Source organism: Hemicordylus capensis, chromosome 1 (assembly GCF_027244095.1).
Source record: "Hemicordylus capensis ecotype Gifberg chromosome 1, rHemCap1.1.pri, whole genome shotgun sequence".
Lineage (NCBI taxonomy): Eukaryota > Metazoa > Chordata > Lepidosauria > Squamata > Cordylidae > Hemicordylus > Hemicordylus capensis.
Genome location: NC_069657.1, coordinates 73,496,040 through 73,516,496, shown reverse-complemented (window position 1 = coordinate 73,516,496; position 20,457 = coordinate 73,496,040). Strand labels below are relative to the sequence as shown.

The 20,457-nt window shown below is 42.6% G+C and overlaps 1 protein-coding gene across 4 annotated transcripts in view; it reads left to right on the top strand.

The window, feature by feature from the left end:
• Positions 1–20,457, top strand: part of LOC128340804 (cytosolic phospholipase A2 epsilon-like) — a 72,765-nt gene that overhangs the window by 47,466 nt on the left and 4,842 nt on the right. For all 4 annotated transcript variants that reach the window (XM_053286509.1, XM_053286512.1, XM_053286510.1 and 1 more), the window contains 7 exons: positions 2,941–3,163; positions 4,185–4,299; positions 8,040–8,177; positions 8,902–9,009; positions 9,545–9,736; positions 15,403–15,569; positions 20,211–20,397. In XM_053286509.1, the coding sequence (XP_053142484.1) occupies positions 2,941–3,163; positions 4,185–4,299; positions 8,040–8,177; positions 8,902–9,009; positions 9,545–9,736; positions 15,403–15,569; positions 20,211–20,397 (1,130 nt within the window). The remainder of the gene's footprint in view (positions 1–2,940; positions 3,164–4,184; positions 4,300–8,039; positions 8,178–8,901; positions 9,010–9,544; positions 9,737–15,402; positions 15,570–20,210; positions 20,398–20,457) is intronic.

The following is a 20,457-nucleotide window of genomic DNA, read 5'->3' as shown; positions in this document are numbered from 1 at the left end:
AATCCCCCCAAGAGACCAGGACATCCAAAGTCTCCATAGGATTGTTTGTGGAGGACATATGGGTAGGGTCCAAGGTGGACAGTAAAGCATCAAAGTGCGGATCATTGAGTATGCCTGCCCACCAGTTTTTCGCCATCAGAACATTCTCTTGAATGGCTATATCAACCAGCTTCAGTAGCTCCGAGCTAAATTTAGAGACATGAGAAGGTTGTGAGATGCAGGGTGAGTACGACTCATTACAATGAATAGAGAGGTCGTTAATTGTCTGAGTTGAAACGGGAATTGAAACCAAGGCATTTTTCTCTGTGTTGTTTCCCAGCAAAGCCAAATTATCCACTGTCTCAGTCAATGGTAAAGAACTCTCATGTAATTCAGAGGAGATCATATCAATGAGATCAGGAGAGTCATTAGGTCTAAAAGAATTAGTTGCAGCTGTAGCCGGACAGATGAGCAGCTCTTGCCTTCCTTGTTTAAGTTCAGCCAGCTGTGAAGACTCAAAGGGAGTGGAATGTCCTTGAGAGTCAGTAATGATGAGGGAATCATTTGCAGGATTCAGGCTGTTAGCTGCACCAAGACATGAACATAATCTTGCATGACATAAATTGGTCTTTTGTGCTCTCTCTTTGGTCTTCTGTACATAGAGAGGCGTTGGCTGGAGATCAACGAAACATCTTTGAGTTCTAATGCCATATCTGGCCAATAGCTGGTTTAAGTGAAGCAACATCGAAGGAAACCTTGCAGTTTGAACGTGATCATAATCCTTTGATAAGAATTAAAATCAGGTAGATAGTTGTAATGGGCTATATCCTGATATGAAATGGAAGAGTGCATTAAAAGTCTCAAAGAGCAAAGTATGGCTTCCTTGTGATGCCATTTAGAGTAATTTATGGGAGTTCTAGGAATCAGGAGCGTAATACAGTTTGATTGGAAAACATGACAAGACTTGTTAATACGTTTCTGAGGAGATACAAATACAGATTCTCTTGTCCCCATTAGCGTGGGAGGAGCACTAGTTGTAAAAGCACAATTGCATTTTTTAGAGGAATTACTTTGTCTGGAGAATTTTTGTTTACAAAACAAAGATAAAGAGTCCAGTTTCTTTTCAAGAGAATGCAGATTTTGCAGCATAAGTTTAAGGGTATTTGCAGTAAGATTACAGAACTGAGAAAGGGTGGCATTTAGATTTCCAATGTCTTGTGAAGCTTGAGCTATATCAGTCTGATGAGAAGCTGTAGCAGTCCTCTCGTTAGGCTCTGAATCTGGGTCAATTAAAGACTCCAATGGGCTGAATCTATTCAACGAAGCTGGTGTATGGGAGGCACTTACTTTAGTAAGTAAAAAATTATCCATCCGAGATTGTTTAGGATGGCGTTCCTCCTCCACATTCCCAGGGGCATATCTAGGGTAGGGCAGGCAGGGCACGTGCCCCGGGCACGTGCCCCGGGCACCACTTGAAGGGGGGCGCCATTTTAAAAAATTAATTTTTTTTTTAAAAAAAAAATTTAAATGGCCACCAAAAACAAAGTGGCCACTGTGCATGCTCAAATGGCCTCTGTGAGGCCCTAGGCCATACCAGGCCTCGCAGAGGCCATTTGAGCATGCACAGCAGCCATTTTGTTTTCAGCTGCCATTTTGGGGTATGTATGTGTGTATATATATATATATATATAAAATGGCCACTGCACATGCTCAAATGGTCCCTGCAAAGCCCTAGAGGCCATTAAGGGGAGGGGTAACCTTTGCAGACTCACCCCAAAGCCTTTAGGAAGCCCCCAGAGGGGCTACAGGTATTTTTTTTTTAAAAAAAATTAATATAAGTCACTGTACACATATTCAGTTTGGCACTATGTAGAGAATCAGGGCTTGTGAATAATGAGCTGAAGCTTATGAGCTAGGATTGTATTCATTTGCTCTTACTTTGCTTCTTGGAGTAAGTGAGTTAAATGTGTCTTTCTGAAATACTACAATATATTCCAAGCAGTGACACAGTTTACTCTGCATATCCTTTAATTATTTTCAGAGTATCTGGCAAAAGTCAAATTCTCCATTTATTTTTAAAACTTATGTAATAGTGATGCTATAATGCTTAGTAGAGAATTAGACATTAGTTTTCCAAGTATACCTCCACAAAGTATTTGGGTATTTCATGAGCTCCAGCATACTGAAATTTGTAGTTTTCCAGCATTTTTTGGTCTGGCAACGTCCACTGCTAAATAGTTTTTGAAATATTAAAAGATTAATGAGCTGGACTTGTATTTTTCAGCTGATATGATGGTCAAGTTATCTGAAAGATGGGTGTCAGATGTTTGGACAGGGGGCGCAATTTCAGTGTTTGCCCTAGGCGCTATTTTCCCTAGATACGCCTCTGCACATTCCCAGCTGCAGGACTGAGGCGAGCTCTCTTTTTCCTTGTCATAGTGCATGAGAGATTTGAGCAGTAAAAGAGATTTGAGCAATAAAACACAATTAGCAGGGGGGGAATGAATAACTAAAACCTCTGCCCAAGGATTAAAAGGTATAAAAAAGTATTTAAAAGAAAATAAGATAAATACTATTAAAAATAGGGACTAAAAAAGGAAAAAAGGAAAGAATAACAGTTACAATGATGAGAAGTGGAGGAGCTCAGGAAAACATGTCCATCCACCATCAGAGCTAAGCCCCTCCCCAAGATTGATTTGATTTGATTTGATTTGATTTCTATACCACCCTTCCAAAAATGGCTCAGGGCGGTTTACATTAAAATAAAACTAAAATTAATTAACTGTTAAAATCAAAAACTGTAAATCAACATTTATTAAAACATATATAACACTTTTTAAAACCCTGGAAAACCAGGCCATACCTTTACAGTTTAAAAATTTGAACTTGACACCTTAGGATTATGGCTGTGGTGTTTTATGAATCTCCAGTCTTGTCCACTAATATACTGTGCTTCTCCAGGGCCATGGCACACATTTACAGAGATGCTTACTGGTCCCAGAAGAGTCTGGATGAGCAAATAAATGAAGCTAAGAAACAAGCAACCAAAAGCAAGATGGGCATGTTTACCATAGAACGTATGAAATATTACAATCAACAGCTGAAACAACGGAAACAAGAAGGATACAAGACAACCTTCATAGATCTGTGGGGACTCATAATAGAATACTTGTTAAATGATGGGGTACAGTATCAGATCTTTCCTTTTGTCCCCCAAACCTGCAAATATATGCCATATAATACTGAAGAGGAAGCTTATCGTGAGGATTTGCAAAAGCAATGTTGATATGGCTACCAGTACCAGGAGACCCCATTACATGTTATATTATTCATATGATTAGTTAAACTAAACTGTTGTTAACTAGAGGGTATTATGATGGTAGGTAACCTTAGAAATCATGCCCTTAGATATGTGTCAGGTGATAAATTGAGGGGGAGGGGTGGCAGTAGATAGGAGTACAACTGAGAAACACTTTAAAAGAGCACTAAAGAGGAAGGGGTTGAGGCTTCTATGGACTTACATCTTTATAGAGTCTGTTTATGGCTGAAAAGTGTGGAATAAATATAATATAATGCATTTATTTACTATTAGGTTCTAATCTGGATCTTGCCCAGACATGAGGAACAGGCAATTTTTGGTTTATAACATGCACATGTGCACCTTTAGTCTGGCCCTGTTTAGAGCATAGGAACAGCTCTGCTGGATAGGACTCAAGGCCCATCTAGTCCAGTTTCCTATTTCCCACAATGGCTCATCAGATGCAGGAAAGCGATGGGGAAGATGCAGACATAAGATGAAGGCATGCCCTCTTTCCTGCTGTTGCTCCCTTGCCACTGGTATATGGCGGGATCTTGCCTCTGAGGCTGGAGATGTCCTATAGCCACCAGACTAGTAGCCATTGATAGACTTGTCCTCCGTGAATTTTTCTAAGCCCCTTTTAAAGAGGTTTAGTGTAACTAGTTAATACAACTAGTTGGAATCTGGAAATTGGGGGGATTCATGCATTTGTAATCCCTGAAAGATAACACAGCGACTGGTCTTAAAAGGCCCACAGAGGTCACAATCAAAAGACTGTGTGAAGAGACTCCCATGTCTGCATAAAGAATAGCATGACATTTTCCCAGATGTGCAGAGGTGGCTGGGATTAATATTTCTGTCATACCTATTTCATGACTTTGCAATGTGTTTTTTGGTTCACAACTAGAAAGATAACCACAGACTCTCAGAGCAGAGAGAAGCTTTAATAGAGGGCCAGAATCCATTGCCTATCTATGTAACTATCAATATCAAAGAAAAATACAGCACTCAAGACTTCAAAGGTGAGAAAAATGACTAAGAAAAAAGAGAATTCAAATATTTATCATTAATGGCACTGAAATGAACTCTGCATTTGAAACTATTTGGAACCTGCCATATTGAATGACAGAATTATATATAAAATTGTAGGTATCCATGTTGGGATGGATTTTTTCCATAGGGTATAATGGGGACTTGAACTGGCCCATTATTCCCTATGCAGAGTACCTAGGGGCACAAATGTGAGGTGGATGGTAGGCACCCAGGGGTGCCTACCACCCACTGAACCCCAAAGCAATCAGATACTCCTGCAATTTTAGATTTTTTTGGAAGATTTTTCCAATTTTTGCATTTCTCCCATAGGGAATAATGGAGATTTGAGGCAGCCCCTAAGTGGGCTTGGGGGCATGGCAGGTATGGCCACAACTCCCCCCAGGCAGCCCCAAGTTGGTAGGGTTTACTGTTTTTGTGTGTGTGTGTTTTAAGATTATAGCTTGTTTCAAAGCAATGAATAGGAGTCCCTCCCCCATTCATATAAGTAGAACAGTGCATGACCTGACCTACTGACCTTAATTGCTGTGAACTCAGAGTTCAAAACAATTAAGGTCACACAGTGTTCATTGCATTGAAACAGATATGTGTGTGTGTGTGTGTGTGTGTACACACACACACACACACATCTCCGTAACTTGGGGGCTGCCTGGGGAGAGTTGTGGCACAACCTGTCGTGTCCCCATACCCACTTTGGGGTGCTCAGTGGGGATGGGGCATCCTCAAATCCCCATTATTCTCTATGGGAGAAATGCAAAAACTGAAAAAAACTTCAAAAAAATAATCGCAGGAATGTCCTATTGCTTTGGAGTTTGGTGGGTGGTAGGCACCCCAGTTTTGTGCCCCTAGGTGCCTCACATAATGGGCCAGTTCGAGTCCCCATTATACCCTATGTATAACCTTTTAGAACCTTTTCGAATTGGGTTCAGATTTGAAGCTGTTCAAGCCTTTTCAAAGTTCTAAACTCCAGTGCAAGTCCTATCCTCCATTTTGTGTCACTTGTTTTGCTTGATTTCCTTTGCTGAGCTCATGTTTCCCGGATAGGTCAGATTAGTCTGGCTCCCTGGTAGGTTCTGCACTGGTGTCAGTCCTTGAGAACTGGCACCCTATTGGCTGGGGGGGGAGCAAAGGCGGGGGCTCCCAAAGGTGGGAGTTTCAGATCCTATTTAGAGCCAAGCCTCTGGCCTAGCAAAATCACTCTGGCTGCAGTCTTCCTTGGCTTCCTTCTGGCCTGCTGCTGCTGGTGCGAGTCTGCCTGGCAGACCTGGCTATATTTTTGCAAAATGCGTGTCCAAAGAGAAGAGCAGGAAAAAAGGTGTGTGTATGTTACTTTAAGTTCTCCTCCTTCACCATGGTGTGTTTTTGCCTTGCCCCTCTTTCTTTGCAGTTTGTGTGATGCTGGGTTGGTTTTACTGCTTTATGCCATCTTGATAGATCTCTCGTTGTGTTTCTGTTGTGTAGTCTGTGGTGTTTGGTTTGGTTCCCTTGGCTTTGCTCTTGTGCGGGCACAGCAGCAGGAGGTCTGTTTCTGTGTGGTGGTTTTTTGGTTCTTAGCTGGGTGTCTTTTTAGTTGTGTGTTGGTAGTGTGGCCTGCTAGGGGCACAAACCCAGAGGGGGGTGGTAGGCACCCATGGGTGCCCATCACCCACTGAATGACCAAGCAATGGGCACTCCAATGATTTTATGTTCTTTTAAAAAAAATATGCTTTTTATTAATCTCTCCCATAGAGAACAATGGGAATTTGATGTGGCCCATCTGGCCCAGACACTAGGGATGTGCAAAAAATTTCGGGCACAGAACGATCTGTGCCCAAAATGAACAATTTTGCCTGATTCGGGGCCGAACCGAATCACCCCCGATGTCCCCCGATATTTTTCGGGCACAAGCCGAATCACCCAAATTTCGGGCACGAAAAATTCGGGTGATTCGGTTCACGGTTGATTTTTGGCGATTTTTTAAAGTTTTAGTGACTTTGGGGCAGTTCGGGGGCATAGCATGGGATCTGGGCAAAAGTAGTGGGGTGGGGTGGTAGTGCCTAATGGGTGCAGGCTACCACCCCAATTTCAGGGGGATTGGGCAAAGGGCTGATTTTTGGTAAATTTCTGAAAATTTCATGTCTTTGGGGCAGATTGGGGCATATTGGGGCAGAAAGTGGGGCCTGGGGCAGAATAGTGGGGTGGGGTGGTAGTGCCTAATGGGTGGAGGCTACCACCCCAATTTCAGGGGGTTTGGACAAAGGGCTGATTTTTTGAGATTTTTTGAAGTTTTAGTGACTTTGGGGCAGTTTGGGGGCAGAAAGTGGATCTGCCCCAAAGGAGTGGGGTGGGCTGGTAGATAGTGCCTAATGGGTGGAGGCTACCACCCATCCCCAATTTAAGAGTGATTGGGCAGAGGGGTGAATTATGGTGAATTTATTTGTATGAGGTTTGTCTTCATAAGGTGAAGTGTGCTAAATTGATTACTTCCTCATATTATTCATAGTAAAGGAAAGTGTGAAAAAGTGAAAGTGGGGTCATGAGAGTTGTTTAATTGAAAAAAATCTCATTTGCTATGATAGAATGAGAATTCACACCTCAGATGTTTTTTCTGAGGTGTGAATTCTCATTCTATCATAGCAAATGAGATTTTTTTCAATTAAACAACTCTCATGACCCCACTTTCACTTTTTCACACTTTCCTTTACTATGAATAATATGAGGAAGTAATCAATTTAGCACACTTCACCTTATGAAGACAAACCTCATACAAATAAATTCACCATAATTCACCCCTCTGCCCAATCACTCTTAAATTGGGGATGGGTGGTAGCCTCCCAAAATTGGATTCTTTGTTGCTTTATGAGTTCTCTCAATGAGTCCCTATGAAGAGCTTTTCATGATATTATATACAAACCAGAGAATCCACTCTGATAGAGATAGACTGTTAAGAGAGGCCAGAACTAAAAAATTCCTGGGCATGGGAGAACGTAAACCCAACCAACTTGGGGCTGCCTGGAGGGGAGTTTTGGCATAACCTGCCATGTCCTTAGACCCAATTTTGGGTACCTGGGAACGGGGCATCCTTAAATCCCCATTATTCCCTATGGGAGAAATGCAAAAACTGGTGGGGGGGATCATTAATAATCACAGATGTGTCCGATTGCTTTGGAATCCATCTCTGGGTGCCTACCACCCGCCCTGGTTTTGTGCCCCTAGGTGCTCCACTTCGGGAATATCCAAGTCCCCATTATACCCTGTGTAGAACTTTTAAAAACCAGTTCAAACTGGGTTCGAATTCGAACTGAACTGGGGGGGTTTCAAGCAAAACCAAAACCGAACCTACCCACTCTGGTTCAAAGCAGGTTTGAATTTGAACCATACAGGCCAAGCCAGTTTTGTGTACATTCCTAGGCAACAGTGCTGCCAACAGGGCAGTACCAGAACTGCTGATCTCTTGCATAATCACACTTCATATGCTACTTGCAGTGGAATAATAGAAATATCATACTATGTGTGACTGTACAATAAATCAGTAGTTCCAGTACTGCCCTTTTGCGTAGTACCATCATCATGTGTGTTAGAGCCCCATAGTTGTGTGGGCAATTTTGCAATGTCTGCATTACACTGCGGGACATGTCAGCCAGGGACTTGAGTTTTAGAAAGCTACTTAAAATTCCTTTCTTCTCAATTAGAAGAACCTCTATTAAAGTTTTTTTGCTGACTCTGTTTGCAGAATGGTTGGAATTCACTCCCTATGAAGCAGGGTTCCTGAAATATGGAACATACATACATCCTGAGAACTTTGGAAGCGAATTCTTCATGGGCCGCCTGATAAAGAAGCTTCCGGAAAGCCGAATAGTCTATCTTCATGGTGATGTATTTAGATAACCTGGAGAGATGTCATACTGTGATAAAAAACCTAATTACCAGAAGCAATCACTTTTGTGGGATCTCTGTTCTACTTTCCCTTAATAACGTGTTAGAAGGAACAACAGTCAAAGTAGCACTGCACAATTGCCCAGAAGCTGTTTTGAGTCATTCCTCAACTGCTTTGGTGCACAACACCATCTGGGCTTCCTTTCACATTGCATAGCAACCCTGGCAGGTCCCTAATGCCAACATTTTGCCGCGTGGAATGTTGGCCACTATATGGTATAATCTCTTATATGAACCATTTGCTCAGTTTACTTCTGTTTTTATTTATTTATATTTTACATGTATATCCTGCTCTTCCTTCAAGGAGCCCAGAGCAGTATACATGGGAATGTTCATCCTCACAACAACCCTGTGAGGTAGTTTAGGCTGAGAGATATGTGACTGGTCCAGAGTCACCCAGTGAGTTTCATGGGTGAATGGAGTTTTGAACTTGGGTCTCCCTAGTCCTACAACACTCTTAACAACTACGCCACACTGGCTCACCATTTACATTTATACACACACACACACACTCGGGCATTAAACATGATTTAGACAATCTTTGAACTAAACATTCTCATACCTTTGCCATGGTGGGGAAGTAAGGGCTGAAAATCAGGATAATTCTCAACTGATTTGCTTCCAGGTCCTTGTTAAACTCATTCTTCTTCATTTCTTAGGTATGTGGAGTAGCATATTTTCATTGAATCTGATGTATATCTGGAATAGCGTTAACAGTTCAGAAGAATTCTGGCAGAAATGGACTCGAGACAAGATAATAGATATTGGTGAGTCCCCCACGCCAATATATGTGGGTTATGCATATATACATGTACAAACAAGCTTCTGCTTTGTCAATTTCTCTGCTTTTGAATTGGTATTTCATAGTCACCTGATGGCCAAGAAATGACCATCAGGTGGCATTTTTTAAAAAGAGAGAGACAGGCTTTTAGCTCTCTTTTTATAGATTATCACTTAGGGCCAATTCACATGAACCATTTTCAGCCTGTAGGTCTTCTGAATCATTTGTTTCAAGCATAGTCTGTGGTTTGGATCACCACTGTACATTTTTCTAAAATGGGTTTTTTTCTAACATGATTCATATAAGCTTGTGTTTGGTACAATTAAAGCTGAAAGGGCAGTTAGACTCACACAGACTTTTAAGGAATCATATAATTTTAGAGCTGGAACTTTATAGGTCTTCCAGTCTGCTACAGACAAGAACCTTATAGGTCTTATGTATCTATACATTGCTGAGAATTATAGCAAAAGTTGATATGCAGACAACCAAAGCTTTTCTCACTTTTTTATGCCCTATTATAGATGAAGAGCCTAACTTACCCACACGGCCATATGAGCTGAAGAGTCACATGTTTGTCCCAGCTGGGAAACTTGCCAATGATCTTCGCGGGCTCTTGACAGATCGCCTTTCTGTTGCACAATATCACAATTTTTTGAATGGCTTACAGTTACACAACTACTACTTGGAGAGTGAAGGCTTTAACAGATGGAAAGGTAAAAAGGTGTATGCGATAGTTTATTGTGGATGTAACTCATTGTTAGAGCTGCTGGATTGTCACAAATCCCTATATGTTTCTGTGACCAGGTTCACACAATCGTTAAAATCTAAGAACATAAGAAAAACCCTGCTGGATCAGGCCCAAGGCCTATCTAGTCCAGCATCCTGTTTCACACAGTGACCCACCAGATGCCTCTGGAAAGCCCACAGGTAAGAGGTGAGGGCATGCCCTCTCTCCTACCGCTACTCCCTTGCAAGTGGTATTTAGAGGCATCTTGCCTCTGAGGCTGGAGATGGCCTATAGCCCTCAGACAAGCAGGGCTAATCACAGGCTTGCAACACACTGTTCTAACTGCACAGGTGTGCCGGAGCTTACTCACAGTTCTCAAGGGCCGCTAGGCCGAACAAAACTAATCAAGCCCAGAAGCTGCTCCTGCTCCACCCACCAACGCCACCAATGCCAACACAGGGGTGTGGGAGGCCTGCTCGGCTCATCTCCCACACACCCACAGCCCGGCCACACACGGCGGCTTGAATTCTTGAAGTGTTGAGTGCTGCAGTTCAGTGCCGCGGGACAGAAGCGGGGTAGGGTGGTGGCAGGAGGCCCCCCTGGACCTTTCAGCACTGTGGTTAAAAAAAAATGCAGGTTTTCCTTTTTAAAATTTTAACTTTTTAATTTTCAGTCGTGGTGGCAGGAGAGGGGCTCCGAAGACTTCAGGTCCAGGCACCAAAATTACCTAGCTGCGCCCCTGCAGACAAGTAACCATTGATAGACCTGTCCTCCATGATTTTATCTAAATATCTCTTAAAGCCATCCAGGCTGTTGGCTGTCACCACATCTTGTGACAGATAATTTGATAGATTGATTATGCATTGCGTTAAAAAAAGTACTTCATTTTGTCGGTCCTAAATTTTCTGGCAATCAGTTTCATGGGATGAACCCTGGTTGTAGTGTTATTGGAGAGGGAGAAAAATTTCTTAATCAACTTTCTCCACACCATGCATAATTTTAGAGACCTCTATCATGTTACCTCTCAGCTGTCTTTTTTCTAAACTAAAAAGCCCCAAGTGTTGTAATCTTGCCTCATAAGGAATGTGCTCTGGGCCCCTGATCATCTTGGTTGCCCTCTTCTGTACCTTTTCCAGTTCTACAATGTCCTTCTTTAAGATATGGTGACCAGAACTGTATGCAGTACTCCAAATGTGGCCGCACATTAGTTTTGTATAAGGGCATTATAATATTAGCAGTTTTATTTTCAAACCCCTTCCTAATGATCCCTAGAATGAATTGGCCTTTTTCACAGCTGCCACACATTGAGTCAACACTTTCAATGAGCTGTCCAACATAACCCCAAGATCCCTCTCGTGGTCCCTCTCAACCGACAGTTCACACCCCATCAGTGAAGTTGGGGCTTTTTTGCCTCAATATATATCACTTTGCACTTGTTAACATTGAACCGCATTTATTTTTATTTTATTTTATTTTTTACATTTATATTCCGCTCTTCCTTCAAGGAGTTCAAAAGCGATGTACATGCTTATTTTTATCCTCATAACAACCCTGTGAGGTAGGTTAGGCTGAGAGATACATGACTGGCCCACAGTCACCCAGTTAGTTTCATGGTTGAATGGGGATTTGCTCTCGGGTCTTCCATGTCTTAGTCCAACATTCTAATCACTACACTATGCTGACATTTGCCATTTTGTTATCCACTCCCTCAGTTTGGAGAGATCCTTTTGGAGCTCCTCGCAATCTCTTTTGGATTTCACTACCCTACATAGTTTGGTGTCATCTGCAAATTTGGCCACCTTGCTGCTTACCCCAACTTCTAGATCATTTATGAACAAGTTAAAGACCACTGGTCCCAGTACTGATCCCTGGGGGACCCCACTTCTTACTTCCCTCCATTTAGAAAACTGTCCATTTATTCCTACTCTCTGATTCCTCTCCTTCAACCAGTTACCAATCCACACATGAACCCATCCTCTAATGACTGTTAAGTTTTCTCAAGAGGTTTTGATTAGGAAATTTGTCAAAAGCTTTTTAAAGTCCAGGTATACTATGTGAACTGGATCACCTCTATCCACACATCTGTTGACATTCTCAAAGAATTTCAAAAGGTTGGTGAGGCAAGATTTACCTTTGCAGAAGCCATGCTGGTTCTCCTTCAGTGGGGCCTGTTCAGTATAAACATACTTAACAATTTTATCCTTGAGAATGCTTTCCATCAATTTGCCTGCAGCAGACATTAAGCTAACCAACCTGTAATTTCACAGGTCCCCCATCTCGTCTGATTGTAGGGATAAGATATATGCATGAGAAAGTAGGTCGGCAATCTCACATTTGAGTTCTTTAATTACTCTTGAGTGGATGCCATCTGGCCCTGGCAATTTGTTAATTTTTAATTTTTCAAGGCAGTTTATTGTCTCTTGTCACCTCTGACTCAGTTCTTTAGCCTCTGTCTCTGAGAAGCTCGGTTCAGGCACAAGTATATGCTGTCTATGCTCTGCTATGAAGACAGATGCAAAGAACTCATTTAGCTTCTCTGTGACCTCCATCTCCTCTTTAATAATCCCTTTCACTCTCTCATCATCTAACGGTCCAACCACCTCCCTGGCAGGTTTCTGGCTACTGATATATTTAAAGAAGTTTTTGTTATTCCCCTTGATGCTTTTAGCTAAATGTTTCTCGAACTCTCTTTTCACCTCCCTTATTGTCCCCTTGCATTTTCTTTTGTTTGTGTTCCTTTCTGTTCTCTTCATTTGGGCAAACCTTACAATTTTGGAAAGAAGTCTTCTTCTCCTTTATAACTTCCTTGACTTTACTTGTTAGTCATGCTGGCATCCTCTCAGACTTGGTCGTGCCTTTCCTCCTTTTTGGTATAAAAATGTATAAGAACTGTGCTTCTATTATTGTGATTTTAAATAAACTCCATTCATTCTGGAGTGTTGTCACTCTCCTGATTTTCCCTTTTAGTTTTCTTTTCACCAAACTCCTCATTTTAGAGAACTTTCCTCTTCTGAAATTCAAAGGCCCTGTGTTAGACTTCCTTGGTGATTCTCTCTTTGCATGTATGCTGAATTTGGTCACCCTATGGTCATTGTTCCCTAAGGGTTCAATGACACTGACATCTCTGACCAGGTCCTGTACACCACTCAGGATTAAGTCTAAGGTCGCCTTCTCTCTGGTTGGTTCTATGACCAACTGTTCTAGGGCACAGTCATTCAGCATTTCTAGAAATGTGGCTTCTTTGTCATTAACTGACTGTGAATTTACCCATTCCAGGTAATTGAAGTCACCCATTATTACGGTGTTCTCTCTCTGTGTGTGATGCTTCCCTGATTTCCTTTTGCAACTCCCTAGTAGCACATTTCCTTTCGGGTCTTGTATTGCCACTCACAGAGTTTTTGTGAAGGACTTCTAGGTTTTCTAGCTTGTTAGATTCTATCCCTTCCTTAACATACAGTGCTACTCCACCTCAAAGGTGCCCCTCCCTGTCCTTTCTATAGAGTTTAAATCCATGGATAAAAGTGTCCCACTGGTTCTTACTGTTCCACCATGTTTCTGTTATGCCCACTATATGTATTTCTTCGTTAGCAACCAAGAACTCCCGCTCGCCCATCTTGGCTCAGAGGCTTCTGGCATTGGCATATAAGCACATATATGCTGAATCTCTTACCTGGTGTATGCCATCTTTCTTTTGACTCTTTGATCTCTTTGACAAGCTAGCAGAGCCTCCTGTCTGCTCTTTATGTGGTTCTGCTCTGTTCCCTTCTGTTTTATTTATTTATTTATTACATTTATAAACCGCCCCATCCAGAGACTCTGGGCGGTGTACAACAACTTTAAAAAGACATAAATACACACATAGTACTAAAAACAATATAAAAACAATTAAAAACAATTAAAACCATTTAAAACCAATTAAAATACTTTTAGAAAACAACAACACTTTTCTTTTACACCCTCACACCTTACAGGATGGTATTTGCCAGATATTGCCCAACTCCTGTTGGCTGTTCCCCAAGCATCATTTTAAAAGCTTCTCTGCAGCCTTCTTTATTTTAAGTGCCAGCAGTCTGGTTCCATCTTGGTTCAAGTGTAGCCCATCCCTTTTGTACAGGCTTTGCTTGCCCCAAAATGTATCCCAGTGCCTAACAAATCTAAACCCCTCCTCCCGGCACCAACGTCTCATCCACACATTGAGATCCCTCAGCTCTGTAGCATTTCTGAGAATGCTACCTTGGGGGTCCTGGACTTCAGTATGCTACCTATCAGCCTAAATTTGGCTTTCAGGACCTCCCAACTACATTTCCCCACATCGTTGGTGCCAATGTGCACCACGACAGCTGCCTAGCACTGCCTAACAGCCTATCTAGATGCTGTGTGATGTCTACCACCTTTGCACCAGGCAGGCAAGTCACCATGTGGTCAACATGCAGGTCACAAACCCATCTCTCTATACCTCTAATGATTGAATCACCCACTACGAGGCCCCCACCCCCTGGAGGGGTATCCTCTGTGTGAGTATACCCTGTGTGAAAGGATATGGGCTCATCATCCATAGAAGGGGTCTAAGGGAGTATTTTCCTCTTCCTCAGACTGATGTCCTCCTTCCCCAAGACCTTCATTCTCTCTGACAGAAGAGGAGCTATCAGCCTTGGAGTGGGATGCCTCTACCACATCCGTGAAGCTCTCCTCCCCAGTACTGCCTAACAGCCTATATAGATACTGCGTGATGTCCGCAAGCTTTGCACCAGGCAGACAAATCACTGTGCGGTCTACATGTAGGTCACAGACCCATCTCTCTATACCCCTAATGATCAAATTGCCCGCTACTAGGAGGCCCCCACCCCACAGAGGAGTATCCCCTGTGCAAGAGGCTATGGGTTCATCATTCAAGGAAGGGTTCCCTTCTAAGGGAGCATTTCCCTCTTTCTCAGAAAGATGTTCTCCTCCCCCAAGACCTTCATTCTCCCTTTAAAATGTTCTAAATATTAAAATACTCTAAAAATAGCAGAGAAGCCATCAACTTGGGAGTGGGATTCCTCTATCATGTCCTTGAAGGTCTCGTCCACGTACGTCTCTGACTCTCTGAGCTAATCCAGATCCACCATTTTGGTCTCGAGGAAACGAACTTGTTCCCTGAGAGCCAGGAGCTCCTTACACTGAGCACACACCCATGACTTCTGCCCATCAAGCAGATAGTCATGCATGCAACACTCTGTGCAATACACCGGGAAGCACCTCCTCCCCTGCTGGCTTTCTATCTTCATAACTGGTTTTGTTGGCTGTTTAGAGTATTTGTAGATTGTTTGGTAACTAGTTGTAAGCTATTCAACAGTTTAAACTTTCTTTCCCGAGAATATGAGAACTAGGTTTAATGTGGCTACCAACATTAACATGCTGAACCTACATCAAGGTGGGAATCTCAGATTCATCTAAGGCCATAAACCACCTTGAGATGGGTGCACACAATCACGTCAATGTCAATAACACACAGTTAAACCTAGATTCTAGTGATTGTGTGAACCAGGCCACTATATATAAGTGGCATAGGACTGCAGCCAGAACATTAGATCTTGAAGTGTTCTAGTTAAATGGGGCTCCAGATTAAATACTAATATTGCTTCTGATGACAAATATATCTTTCCCTTCCAGCTACTGTATTGGATCATTGTCCCAATCAGCTAACAGAACATGATCCCCATGTGGGATTAGTGGATGCTGGATTTTTCATTAACACAAGCTGCCCACCACTTTTAAGACCAGCGAGGAAAGTAGATGTCATTTTGCATTTGAGTTACAGTGCAGGCTCACAGACACTGGTAAACAGTTATGCAATTATTTATTTTCTCCAGTATGAAATAGTTGTATGTAAGATTTTGGAAGCTATGCAATATGTTCCATGGACAAAAAAAAGAAGAAACAATTCATCCCAAGCTAAGCATGTTTAATGCCATTTATATCAATAGGAAATATTGGCTTACATGAGTTGCAATGTTATGGAGGTGTAACTCTGTGCTCCAGGGCTGCTGCAGTCTCAAAATGCAGCCCCAACTCCAACGTTAAGAACAGGCAGTTGCACAGGCAATGCTCCTGCAGTTTTCCCCATTGTTGCAAGTGAGGAAACTGTGGAAGTGCTGCTCATACAGCCATCGGGGTGGAGCTATAATTGGGCAGATGGGTTCAGAGAACATGAGCCTCCCAGCTCTTGGAAACTGCCTGGCTTGCCCCTTGCCCCTCACTCCAACCGGCCCAATTCCCAGCAAACTTCATTGTTGGCTGTGTGTCCTCTCTCCCTTGCTTGGGGAGAGAATGAAGAAAACACCTACCTGGCAATGAAGCCAGCTGGGAAATGAACTCCAGGGGGCTGTGGGGGCTCTTCTGGGTGCTGGTCACACCCCTGCATCTGATGTCACATGCAGGGGCATGGATGGTCCACATGAGGGGCCACTGGGGAGGGGGGCAAACATGAGCCCACTCTCCCCTAGCTACACACCTGGCAACCATCCATTCTTAATAGCATCAGGACTGCCTTGCAAGTCCTCAGCAGCCCCAGAGCACACTGTTAAGTCTTCATAATGCTGTGCATCCAGGAACCCACGAAATGTTTACCTCCCACTGAAATCAATGGGGGAACGGGCTTAACTATGTCTGGATCATGCCCGTATTATCTTTTGTATTAGGAGAAAAGGCTGGCTGACATAATGCTCAGACTAACAGAGCCATAGTGCTTCATGGCGGGGCTGCAGCAAATCCAGAAGGCATCCCCAATCCATTTTAAAGCTGGTGGCTGCACAAGCAGTAGGGATGTGCACAAAACCGGTTTGCCCAGTTCGGTTCAAATTCAAACCGGGTTCAAACCAGGAGGGGGTGGTTCGGTTTTGGTTTTGTTCGAACCACCCCCTGGTTCGGTTCAGACTGGTTAGAACTGGTTTGGACACCCAAAAATTGGTAGGATGGTAGCTGGCACCCAGGAGTACCTTTCACCCAAACCCCAAAGCAATCAGACACTCGTACGATTTTTTATGAATTTTTGAAAATTATTTTTATTTTTTTCTCATGGGATATAATGGGACTCCAACCAGACCATTATTCCTTATTGTGGAGCACCCATGGGTGCCAACAACCATGCAAACCCCGAAGCAATAAGACACCCCTATGATTTTTTAATGAATATTTGAAATATTTTTAATTATTTTTCTCATAGAGTATAATGGGACCCGAACCAGTCCATATCCCCTATTTTGGAGCACCTAGGGGCACAAAGGTGGGTGGGTGGTAGACAGACAGGGCTGCCTACCACCCAAAAAACCCCAAGGCAATTGGACACTCCTCTGATTATTGGTGAATTGTTAAATTGTTTTTGAATTCCTCATAGAGAATAATGAGGATTGCAGCAAATGTATAGCTTCACGTCGGGGGGAAAGGGGTGTCGTAGAGTGGAGTGTGGTGGGTGGTAGTTCCTAGGGTGGGCAAGGAAGCTATCAGAATTATTTGAAAGGAATGGGCAATGATTTTTGAAGTTTACGCGTCTTTAAGGTTTTTCTCCATAAAGAATCATGGAGATGTCAGCAAATGTATAGCTTCACGTTGGAGGCAAAGGGGTGGCCTAGAGCAGTGCGGGGTTGGACGTGGTGCCAGGTAGGGGCAAGGAAGCTACCTGAATTTTTTCAAAGGATTTGGGCAGAGGGCTAATTTTTGGTTAATTGTTGAAGTTTACGCGTCTTTAAGGTTTTCCCCCATTAGGTATAATGGAGGGTGTATCGCTTCATGTCAGGGGGAAAGGGGTGACCTAGAGCAGTGTGGGGTTGGTGGTAGTGCCAGGTAGGGGCAAGGAAGCTACCTGAATTTTTCCAAAGGATTTGGGCAGAGGGCTGATTTTTGGTTAATTGTTGAAGTTTACGCGTCTTTAAGGTTTTTCCTCATAAGCTATAATAGAATGGAGCTTTCAGCAGCCCCATAAGTGCACTTGGGGGGTGCTGGGGTGGCCCAGAGCAAGTGGTGGTGTAGTGCACATAGGGTGCCGCCCACCCCCATGGGTTTCTAACCCATGGCGTGCAGGGTTCTGTTGTTTCTGAGGTATTCTCAGTGTGGATTCTATGATAGCAAATGAGAGTGAGTGGATTCATGGTGTCTCATTGAAAATCTCATTTGCTATCATAGAATCCACACTCAGAATACCTCAGAAACAACAGAACCCTGTACCCCATAGGTTAGAAATCCATGGGGGTGGTTGGCACCCTATGTGCACTACACCACCACTCACTCTGGGCCACCCCAACACCCCCCAAGTGCTGCTGAAAGCTCCATTATAGCTTATGAGGAAAAACCTGAAAGACGCATAAACTTCAACAATTAACCAAAAATCAGCCCTCTGCCCAAATCCTTTGAAAAAACTGAGGTAGCTTCCTTGCCCCTACCTGGCACTACCACCAACCCCACACTGCTCTAGGCCACCCCTTTGCCCCCGACGTGAAGCTATACATTTGCTGACACCTCCATTCTTCTTTATGGAGAAAAACCTTAAAGACGCGTAAGCTTCAAAAATCACTTAAAAATCAGCCCTTTGCCCAATTCCTTTCAAATAATTCTGATAGCTTCCTTGCCCACCCTAGGAACTACCACCCACCACACTCCACTCTACGACACCCCTTTCCCCCCCGACGTGAAGCTATACATTTGCTGCAATCCTAATTATTCTCTATGAGGAATTGAAAAATAATTTAACAATTCATCAATAATCAGAGGAGTGTCCAATTGCCGTGGGGTTTTGTGTGTGGTAGGCACCCCTGTCTGTCTACCACCCACCCCACTTTTGTGCCCCTAGGTGCTCCACAATAGGGATATGGACTGGTTCGGGTCCCATTATACTCTATGAGAAATATAATTAAAAATATTTCAAATATTCATTAAATATCATAGGACTGTCCTATTGCTTCAGGGTTTGGGTGGTTGTTGGCAACCTTGGGTGCTCCACAATAAGGTATAATGGCCTGGTTGGAGTCCCATTATATCCTATGAGAAAAAAATAAAAATAATTTTCAAAAATTCATAAAATATCATACGAGTGTCAGATTGCTTTGGGCTTTGGGTGACAGGTACCGCTTTGTGCCAACTACCACCCTACCAATTTTTGGGTGTCCAAGCTAGTTTGAACCTGTTTGAACCATTTCGAATCGAACCACCCCCTGGTTCAGTTCAAATTCAAACCTGCAGCTCGAACCTGATGGCTGGTTCGGTTCGAATTCAAACCTCCGAACCACCCTGGTTCAAATTCGAACCAGTTCAAACTCGAACCGGTTCGCACATCCCTAGCAAGCAGCATGACCATATATATCCCTGCGGTTGCAAATGGAAATAAATGTCGTAATGCTGCTAGCTCAGCCACTGTTTTTTTTAAAAAATCATTTGTTTTTCAAAACAAAACAACCTATAAAAGATCCCTCATAAATTAATTCATAAATTAGTCAGAGTTACACATGCTACACAATTAACATATAAAATAGTTTTAGATAATACCCATAATATTTCTTCATCTCATTGGGTTAGGAACCCAGTTGACTCATAAAGAAAATGAGATTTATAATAACCTTACAAAATATAAATAGACTGAAGTCTTCCTTGTCTCCTATAATTAATTCTACATCTGTCAATAACACTTGAAAATGGAAACCATGTTATTAGAAAGGTATCCATATGATTAGGATTTAGGGTTATTTTGATACATACTGAAAATTTGTATTGAATTACAAGATCTGAGATAATATCAAACAAAGAGCTAACTGAAGGAAGAGTTCTGTTCTTCCAGATCCTGTTTTGCTGCTGCTGTTAGCTGCAAAAAAAAAAAAAAAGTTTTTATGCAAGCAACTAATATTAGATCATCTAGTTATTTTAATAAAATTACCTTTCAGTCTAAGCTGGTTTTTAAAAGCATCAGGGCTGGCTTTGTTGTAGACCCGCCACGGAGCGCTTAGTAGTTGTAGTACTCGGCTGACATGGCATATGTACTCATTGGCTAACATGATGTGCACGCTAACGGACCCATTAGCTTGCACATCATGTCAGCCAGTGAGTACTACTACTAAATGATAGCCAGGATCCAAAGAGCTATTTCAATAATTACAATGGTTTGGGTCTTCTTGGGAAAGACTAGTGGGAGTTTTGACTCTTTTCCTTTGAGCAACACCTCTTGTCAAAAAGAGGTTTGTACTTTTAAAGCTTAATTGTCCTACAATAGGTTATCAACAGTTTGAAATACCCTTCAGCAGATGCAGTATGTTAAACAGCTGTGGACTACATGTTGCCTTAACAGGGCATCAATAAACAAGAACAGGACCAGAGCTTTACCAGGGACAGGAAACAAAAAATAGGGACAGCTAGAGTGTATATTTTAAGGCAGTGTTGCATTAGCTTTTAGTGATTTGCCTTAATTCTCATGGGATATTTCTTCTGTGTTAATGTAGCCTCTGGAACAAACCTGTAAGTACTACATGGAGCAAGGTATTAAATTCCCAAAAGTTGTCCTCACTGATGAAGACAAGAAACATATGAAGGAATGCTACTACTACAATGAATCGGAAACCCCTGGGTGTCCAATACTGGTTTTCTTCCCATTAGTGAATGACACCTTCCGATATTACAAAGCACCTGGTAAGTGCTTTGGCATTAAAATGGCCAAACTGTTGTTTACTATTTATTTGGAGCATAGAT